The sequence below is a fragment of the Mandrillus leucophaeus genome, unplaced genomic scaffold, assembly GCF_000951045.1.
Source record: "Mandrillus leucophaeus isolate KB7577 unplaced genomic scaffold, Mleu.le_1.0 Scaffold165, whole genome shotgun sequence".
Taxonomy (NCBI): Eukaryota; Metazoa; Chordata; class Mammalia; order Primates; family Cercopithecidae; genus Mandrillus; species Mandrillus leucophaeus.
This window is the reverse complement of record NW_012101643.1, coordinates 3,436,954-3,446,789: the sequence shown is the minus strand read 5'-3', so window position 1 is coordinate 3,446,789 and position 9,836 is coordinate 3,436,954. Positions and strand designations below refer to the sequence as shown.

At 44.0% G+C, this 9,836-nt stretch overlaps 1 protein-coding gene across 1 annotated transcript in view; it reads right to left on the bottom strand.

Moving 5' to 3' along the window:
- Positions 1-2,601: 2,601 nt before the first annotated feature.
- The window catches only part of NID1 (nidogen 1), a 122,744-nt gene continuing 115,509 nt past the window's right edge, over positions 2,602-9,836 (bottom strand). Inside the window, exons 17-21 of the mRNA XM_011976394.1 lie at positions 8,378-8,549; positions 7,267-7,424; positions 6,595-6,718; positions 5,763-5,875; positions 2,602-4,753 (exon numbers count right to left, since the gene is read on the bottom strand). Coding sequence (XP_011831784.1) covers positions 4,632-4,753; positions 5,763-5,875; positions 6,595-6,718; positions 7,267-7,424; positions 8,378-8,549 — 689 coding nt within the window. The 3' untranslated portion in view covers positions 2,602-4,631. The remainder of the gene's footprint in view (positions 4,754-5,762; positions 5,876-6,594; positions 6,719-7,266; positions 7,425-8,377; positions 8,550-9,836) is intronic.

The window sequence follows — 9,836 nt, the reverse complement described above, 5'->3', positions numbered from 1 at the left end:
TCCCAGGTTCAAGCGATTCCTCTACCTCAGCCTCCCGAGTAGCTGGGACTACAGGCACGTGCCACCACACCCGGCTAATTTTTTACATTTTAGTAGAGACAAGGTTTCACCATGTTGGCCAGGATGGTCTTGATCTCCTGACCTTGTGGCCTCCCAAAGTGCTGGGATTACAGGTGTAAGCCACAACACCCGGTCATTAATAATTTTTAAGTGTACAAGTCACTGACATTTATTACATTCACAATATTGTGCAACCATCACCACTATCTATTTCCAGTACTTTTCATTTTCCCAAATAAGAATTCTGTAGCCATTGAGCAGTAATTCTCCATTCCACCTCCCCACAGTCCCTGGCAACCTTTGATCTACTTTCAGTCTCTATGAATTGGTCCATTCTAGATACCTCATATACATGGAAGCATATATATTGCTTGATAGTTTGTGTCTGGCTTATTTCCCACAGCATAATGTCCTGAAGGTTCATCTATGTTGTAGCATGTATGAGGATTTCATTTGTTAGGCTCAATAATATTCCATTAAATGTACATAACATATTTTGTTGATTCATTCATCTGTTGATGGACACTTGGGTTGTTTCCGTAACTTTTGGCTATAGTGAATGACATTGCAATGAACAGCAACACACAAGCATCTGTTCCAGCCCTTGTTTTCGATTATTTTGGGTATATTCCTAGGAGTGGAACTGCTGGATCATATAGTAATTCTATATTCAAACTTCTTGGGGAACCACCAAGCTGTCTTTTTTCATTCCCATCAGCAATGGACAAGGTTTCTAGGTTTCCACATGCTCTCCAGCACTTGTCTGGTTTGGTTTTTTTCTGTTTTTGATAAAAGCCATCCTAATGCTGTAACGTGGTGTCAAATTGCGGTTTTTGTTTGCATTTACCTAATGATTAATGATATTGAGCATCTTTTCATATGCTTATTGGCCATTTGTATATCTTCTTCATATAAATGTTTACTCAAATCCTTTACTCATTTTGAAATTGTTTGTTTTGTTGTTGAAATATAGTTATAGTCTGAATATTAATTCCTTATCACATATAGAATTTGCAAATATTTTCTCCCATTCCACGGGTTGTCTTTTTACTCTCTTGATAGTATCCTTTGAGGTAAAAATGTTAATTTTGACGAAGTCCGGCTTACCTGTTTTTTTCTTTTGTTGCTGGTGCTTTTGATATCCTATCCAAGAAATGATTGACAAACCCAGGGTCATGAAAAATGTTCCCTATATGCTAGCCCCTCAAGGATCAAAAGCAGCAATCAGTAATCAGAACCCACAGCCCTGGTTTTTGGAAAACGGGGTCTTTATCGTCCAACCTGGCTCCAGCGAGCCACACTGAGAACCTGAGCTGCTGTCCCCACAACGCACTGCCCTGGGCTGATCAAGGCGGGTGGTAGCCACCACTAAGTGAAGAGCTGAACTTGACCAAAACTTGCCAGCCTCCTCATCGAGCTTCCTCCTGGGTGCGGCAAGTGTTCCCTAAGATCCCGAATTCCAAAATAGTTGCATCAGACAGCTCTTGCCAGTTCTATTGTTTTAATGGAGGGATAGACTCCTGGAGCTTCTTATCTCCACCATGGAGCTTGATATCATCTTTGAGTAATCAGATTTTACAGCCAGAATAAAACACTAGAAGTTTTAGCCCTAACATATATAAGTTGTCTCTTTCAAGAAATTCACACTGGCAGGCTGTATATTGGCTCCATTGATGGTACCAATTCCCTTCTCTGCAGCAACTGAGCTCTGGACACCTCATTCCTGTAACTTCTGAGCTCCTTCACTCTGTCCAAGTCAGAGGCCATTCTCATCCCACCCAGGGGCCAGCATGAGTGGCACTGCCTATTGGTGGCAGCTTAGAACAGACCAGGGGTCTAACTCCATAGCCAGTGCCAGGAAAGCATCTTTCTTCCTTCCTGGAGGTAAAAAGAGAATTAAAACACAGCTTGTCCCCAGAGCTGAATCAGAAAACGTTTTCTATTGCCTGCTTATAGAATATATTTTCTCAATGAAAACAGTAGCAAAAAGAGTGGCTTGAAAACTATAATTTATTTTTTATTTTATTTTTTACATTTTCGAGATAGGGTCTCACTCTGTTGCCCAGGTTGGAGTGCAGTGGCACAATCATAGCTCACTGCAGCCTCAGCCTCCCAGATTCAAACAATCCTCCCACCTCGGCCTCCTGAGTATCTGGGACGACAGGTGTGTGCCACTATGCCCAGCTTTTTTTCTTTTTTTTTTTTTTTTGATGTTTTGTAGAGATGGAGTCTCCCTGTATTGCCCAAACTGGTCTCAAACTCCTGGCCTCAAGTGATTCACCCACCTTGGCCTCCCAAAGTGTTAGGATTACAGGTATGAGACACTGCACCCAGCCTACTCATTTGTAAGTAAAGTACAACCCCTAAGTTTTTTTGTGGTTGAGAAACACACTAGCTCTTATAATACTGGGATAAGAGTTTCTGGGTTCCACAGGTTTTTTGCAGATTATTAAGTGGTTGTCTGTCTGTCTATTGTGAATCAGCCTCCCAACATTAAATCTCTTCATTCAAAAAAGATAAAGGAAGATTTTCTTTTTAACAAAAAAAAATTTATTTTCCACACTATTTGTACAGCTGTAAACTCAAGGAATCTTCCAATACTTGTACAAATCTGGGAGAACAGTTAATAAGCACCTTTAGTGGTTTCCACAGTTTAAGAATTTACCATTTAAAAATTTTAGAATAAATCTAATAAAATGAATAAAATAGTTATAAAAATCATACAAAATCATGATGAACATTTGATATAGAGGGTTTAATATGAAACGATAAATACAAAAAGAAAGCGAGACTGATTTATGGAGTTGGGCTACATGTAAAAGACCTACATGGTCCTTGAATCTTGTGATTCTTGGGGCTACATTTGCCTCTCAAGACAAACTCCAATTATTTAAGGGAAGACTTTATTTCAATTCAGGTTCCAATGTACTGCAGAAGCAAGTGAGGACAAAGTCAGGAGAAGGTGGGGTGGAGAGGCTGAGGGTAACGGGGTTTGAGGAAAAGAGGAGAGACTCTCTTCCCCAAAGAGAGGATCAGGCAAATTCTTCCATGTTCTCAAGTATAAGTGGTCTTTGGCAAAATGTACCATTTTCTTTCTGGAGTTACTTAAGAGTTTTACTTACTGCTGTTCTTAAATTCCTTCCCCTCCCATTTCCTCTTGGGCTTTTTTATTTCTCTTGTTGATCAAACTCTTTTTTGTGATACTTTTCATTGAATCTTCTTGACTTCTTTATCCCATCCTTTACTCACTCAAACTCCTTATGCTGAACTTTTCAATCCAAAATTTGTATTGTTTTAGGACTCTGGGAAGCAGTTGATGAAAAGATAACACCAGCTACTGATATGGTCAGGAGATGTTTTCTAAACAAATTGTAGAAATATAAATATGAAATGTGGCAATGATCCTTTTAATTAGATCATTGGGCAATAAAGGATATGAACCACTAGTATAAATATTCAATTCAGTCTTTCCAGATTGTGTTGTTAGATGAGAATACATCCAACAATGGCCACAGACAGAGGGAGAAACCAAGGAGGGGTGAGGTCATTGTTGAGTGTAAATTGGTTCTCTAGTGTGGAGGCCAGAGGTGAGGGACTGTGGTGGGAAATCATCTGGTGCCAGCCCCATCCTGTGCCTCAAATAGGTCTCCATGAAAAGGAGGGACATTGGTGCCAGCAGTGGGACTGAAAACCAACACAGCAACAGAGACTAGAACCTTGGATGCAAGTATTTTGGGCAAAGAGGAATAATTAGTAATCTTTGGTATAATTTAAGGCACATCAAAACAATCCCCTATTCTCAAATATCTGACTACACCTTGAAATTCCTACCATTGGACATTCTTTTGATTTAAGCCTTTAACTAACAAATGCCAATATCCTGCTGCTCAAATATTGACATTCTATCTGGGAGGGGCTGTTCATTATCATCCACCAAATGCCCATATATCTCTAGGACAGGGTAGGTTTTGATCAAAAAGCAGAGTGTGAACATTATAATGGGGGTCTTAGATAAGATGATGATGGTGAGGAACTGAGGAGTAAAAATATAGGACTGTAATAAAGAAGAAATTCAGAGCACCAAAACAAAATATTAAGGAATGCTAATTCCCTCCTTAACTCCCAACTTTTCCTAGTCAGGCCCTGGCTCATATGTCAAGGAGCTGACAGGATGGTGGGTACCTCAAAGAGAGGCTGAGCTCATAAGGCCACAGGGAAGGGTGCAACTCAAATTTGGGAGGTTCTGTTCACCACTTGGGGCTAGTATTGGGAAAAGGTCCTAGGACACTGAGATGGGCATGTAATCCTCACTCAGGGATGTATAAGTCTGTCTGAGGGTTGGGGGAGGGGTGGCAGGTTCTGTCCTTGTGTAGGGGTAGAGACTTTTCTATTAGAGAAGTCCAGGGTGCATGTTTTGGGGAACAATGAGGAAAAAGTTGTTGGGGCTCAGGCTGGGCTAAGTCTGGGCCTAGTGGCCACTCAGCCAGAGGACACTTTTCAATCTGGACCAAGTTGCTTCAAGTAGAGTGTTGCTGTGAAATACTTGGAAAGGAAATAAGGCACTCTTGTCTTCATTTCCGTTCGATACAGTCAACTCCCAGGGTGTTGTCAGGGCAACGGCAGGTCCTGCTCCCTGGGGTGGCCAAGCAGAGGTGGGTGCAGCCGCCATTATTCACTGAGCAGTAGTTATGGCCTGGAAAAGGCAGAAATCAGTTCAGTAGCCCTCTCCCTGACTTGACTCCATAGCCAGTTAAGACAGTGGGCTCCTTCTTGTGTGTGATCCCAATTTTGGTTTCCTTGAAGCCATGCTAGGGAGACTTCAGGAGAGTGGGGACACTGTGCTAGGCAATCAGCTGAGCTGATCCATTGTTTGTTTTATCAGTATTAAACCAGACAGACACAAACACTGATTCCCAACTTGGGGGTTATGCAGATTTTCTACTAAGGCTATTAAACAGATCTCAGGGGAAGTTCCCCAGCTCCGATTACAACATGGAGTTGGAATTTTAAAGTGAGAAGTTCCTTTTATGTAGCTTGCACTCCCAGCTTCACACTGACAGGAGAAGATGAGGGAAGCTGAGAAGGAAAGTGGGTGAGGGGAGAGGCCTTCAAGAGGCAGCATAGCACAGACTCCAGGGCCAGGCTGCCTGGACTCGCCTCTGTGAGCTGCATGACTTGGAGCAAGTTGCTTCAGTTTGCTTATTTATGAAATGAACATAATAATAGTACCTACCTCATAGGGTTGCTATGAGGATTACATGAACTAATGAATACAAAATATTTAGAACTCTAAGTGAATTGGTATACGTAAAGTTCATAGCTCACAGTAAGTGCCGCACATATGTTTGCAATTCTTCTTATTAATTATTGTTATTGCTGTTAGGCCAAATGGATGGACTTTTAAAGCAGCAGAGATCCTAACACTGTAATATCCTAACATGACTATTTGGAACCTGAAGACCCTATACTTTTATATCCAGCCCCAAACTCAATGCTTTTCCTCATCCTGACAACTTCATGACCTAGTATTTTCTGTTTATTTAACTGGTCCACCTTCTAATGAAGACCCTGGATGCAAAGGACTGAATCTCTCTTACAGCATAATCAAGGCTACTAGTGGCCATACGGGTAGCAGCCAGAGTGTGGGCTCTGAGCCTCCAGGTGCCCCCAGTACCCCAACAGTAACGGCACAGGAGAGTTACCTTGGGGACACTGAGACAGGGCCGTGGTGATGCCATACAGCCGGGTCTGCTTGTGGGGTTGGAAAGCATCCGTCTCCTTGGAAATTGCAAGATCGAGAGCAACCACGGAATTCCTACAAAGTACCAAAGGGCAGAAGGTGAAAACACATCTGACGGCTTGAACTTGTATCTACAAGGCAGCCTCTTGTCATTTTAAGGATAAACTGGAGGCCATGAACAGACATGATGGGCTTGCTTCCTAGACATCCCTTCCCTCTCCTGGGGTGGGCCAAGCCTGCATTTCTCTGGCTTTTTACAAAAGGATAAAGACCAGCGAGGTCTTCCCTCCACTCTAAATCCCAGGCAGGAAATGAGCTTTCTAGACAGACGCCTCTGGCCAGTTGTCTTCTTAGTTGAATCCCTCCTTTGGCAGGAAGGGGTGGTCAAGAAGAGGCCATGGGAATATTGCAGTTTGACAACTATAATGAAGCAGGGACATGAAGTGGACATGGAGCCCACTGGCCATGTGACCCTGGGCCAGCTCCTAGGGAAAGAGCAGACGTGCTGAGGAAGTCCAGGTTTGAAGACTTGAAACCACACAGTCAGGAGCATCTGGATGATAAATGGCACCGCCTGTACTCTAGGGCCTCGTCCTCCCTCCTTCTTCACGCTCCTCTCTTGGCTCCTCACAACCAGGATGAGGGAGAGGAGACATCCCTAGAGGGGACATTTCTGGAAGCTCAAAAGTCAAGCCAAGAGGCCAGATGGGAAGGGCCTGGCCTCCCAGAGACAGTGGGTGGAGGTGCAGGCCCGAGCAGCCCCCACACAGCCCCCACGGCTACAGCTGACGTACATCTTCCAGTCTGTGTAATATAGATTCTTCCCGTAGCTCGTCACAGCGAAAGGATACTGGAGCCCTTCGAGAACCTTGCGTCTGCTGGGCTGACTGGGGTTCAGGCATTCCGCCCGATTGGTGCCTGTGTGGAACGGAAACAAGTCATTCATTGTTCACGCAAGAAATGGCCCCTTTGTGCCGAAAAAACAAGAATAATAAGGGCAAGAGTGGGAGAAATTAAGCATTACAATGACAAATCCCAGAGAACACATGGGGCTTGCTCTTAAAAACTGGGAAGTTGTCTCTTCCTCCTGTGTTGCTTCTGCTGGGGAGGCACGAGCCAGGGCAGAGTAATGTAAGTCGTGAATTGCTTATCAGTATCAGGGTGACTCCAGGCTCTGTGCAGTTCCACTTACAACATGAGGGTGGCCAACTTTTTCTTAAAGCACCAGATAGTAAATTATTTCAGGTTTTGCAGGCCAAGAGGGAAAACCAAGGACAGTTCACAGGTATCTATACAATTTTGCACCAGTATACATTTAATGTACCAGTTAAAAATGTAAAACTCATTCATAGCTTCTGGGTTATATAAAAACAGGTGGCTGGTTAGATTTGGCCTCAGGGCCCTAGTTTGCCCACCCCTGACAGGAGATTGAGACCCGCCCTGGACAGTGTCCAGCTTTCCATCACCTGCATCCACCCAGCAGAGCTGAGATGAGAACACGTCGAAGGTCAGTCCATTGGGCAAGCCCAGGTCATCCTGCACCAGGATCCTCCGGTTCGTGCCATCCATGTAGGAAGTTTCAATCTTGGGGTTATCTCTGTTCCAGTCTGTCCAGTAAAGGTTCCTGGAGGAGGAAAAGCGGGGGAAAGAGGAAAAGAAATAATAAGGATGCATGAGAAAAAGTTGATGAAAAGCACTTGAAAAGAATTACAATGAAGTGATTGGCAGACATGAAAACAAAGCCTGAAAGGATCGAGAGGTGATAAAACACATTTTCTTTTGCAAGGACACTTGGATTTGGTTCCTCACTTCAATTTGGTGATTCTGTTACTCACAAATTTGGTTCCCTTTAACGTAACTGACATATTATATTTCAATGAAGCTGTTAGCAAAAGAAAACAAAGTAAAAGTTTACAGCTGGCATAAATACATGGAATTCCCTGTATGGGGCCCACATGGAGGAGAGCACAGCAGACCCAGGGGACCAGACTAGGGCACGAAGCAGATGTTGGCAGGGGCTGTGGTCAGAGCACCTGCCTTCAAGGAGGTGGCTGAGTGGCCACAGAATAAGAGATGTGGTCTCAAAGGGAAAGAATCAGTGTCGAGGAGCTAAGAGCCTGTTGTGTAACAGGTAGACCTTGCAATAAGTAGGAAGAGAAAGCATGGATGTGCCGAAGAAACCCACAGGAAGGGGTCTCCAGGGTGTTCAGGCTGGGTCTGCCCCAGGAAGCAGCCTCAGGGGTCCATCTATGCCGCCCTGCTACTCTTCTGGAGTTGATACAACCTAAGTGTTGATCCACATTGAAGCCATATGGAAAATATCCAATTTCTGAGCATGCCAACTTGTAAAGTCTCTTAGCAAAAGATTTGAAAGTGGGACATGGTATCAAGTCCACACTGTAATACATGTTCTGGCATTGTACCATGGATATCTACAAGTCACCAACCGTAGACTCTTTCGTCCTGTACTTTTTGATTTCAGGAGAGCAATGCTGGAGTTAAAGCCTCACATCTGAGAATCTCTAAAAGGGCAGATGCAAATCAAAGAGATGCACACACATATTTACACAAAGATACCCTCTCACGGAATCCGTTACAATGCCTCTGGGATTCACCAGGTCGGTCTCAAAGAGTACCCGGCGCTGCGTGCCATCCAGCTTCGCCACTTCTATTCGATCCAGGTTAGAGTCTGTCCAGAAGATGTTGCGGCCAAGGTGATCAACAGCAATGCCTTCTGGACTTCCAAGATCTAGAAGTAAACACAGAGCTCCTCTAATTTTGGTTTTGTTTTGTTTTCTAAGCAGGTGAGATAAGGTTTTTCTGAATACTCAATGTTACTTCACGTGGTGTCCAATCCCTGCACTTTGAGAAACCAAATGAGAATGTGAAATGCCTGTTGTTTATAAGATAAACAACACTCAAAGTGACAAGTTCAAAAATGCCATTTACTCACTCTGTGGACATCCATCACGCAGCACACTGGGAGCCAGGACAGTAACGATGACTAAGCCGAGGCCCAGTTTTCCATGAGCCCACAGCCAACCACAGTTGAGACTGAGTTCCAGGTCCCACGGGAGCCTGGAGGAGGAACCCCAGCCTGGGGAGACCAGGGAGGGGTTCCTAGGGGAGGTGACATTGCTGGAAGCTGGCACCTGAAGGACCAATAGCAGTTGGTCAGACAAAGATCCTGGATGAGAGCTTTTTAGGTAGCGGGACTGGCACATAGGTATAAAGGAAGGCTGGACGGTGGCTTGAAGTGAACAGGATGTCATTATATGTGGTTGGAGACCATGAGGGTGGGGGAGTGGTCAGAGATGAAGGTAGGATGACATGTTAATGAACTTAGAGCTTAGGCAGAGGGGAGGCAGTGGAAGATCTTAAGATGGGGAATGGAAAAATAGTTCTATCTTGTTCATTAATTATGGGGGATAAAGGTCATTTCACAGAAATAATACTTTCAAGAAACCATAGCTGTTATTACTTTCATACAAGCATAAGGGGTACAAAGAAGGGGTGTCAGTGATTACAAATAACACCCCAGTCTTTACTGGGTTATAGTAACTGATTTTCAAGCCAGGAGTTACCACCGGGTAACATGAACCTTCCCTGCAAACCCTCAGCACCCATCTAACTTTACTGGAAGCTCAAGATTGCATTGGTGTTTTATTATACAGTTTTTTAAAATTAATGATAGCAATTTGTGCTTTATTGATATCACTTAGGCTATCTTTCCCTTCTACTGATTGAAGGAGTGAAGGTCACTTAGTATGACTGGAGTATAAGCAGGAAGGAGAAGGGGCTACCCTACCTGAGGGATCTGGGCTATGAGGAAACCATTCCAATACTGTGTTCCTTTTTTGTTTTGTTTTGTTTTGTTTTGAGACAGAGTCTCATTCTGTTGCCCAGGCTGAAGTGCAGTGGCACGATCTCGGCTCACTGCAAACCTCTACCTCCCAGGTTCAAATGATTCTTCTACCTCAGCCTCCCGAGTAGCTGGGATTACAGGTGCACACCACCATGCCCGGCTAATTTTTGT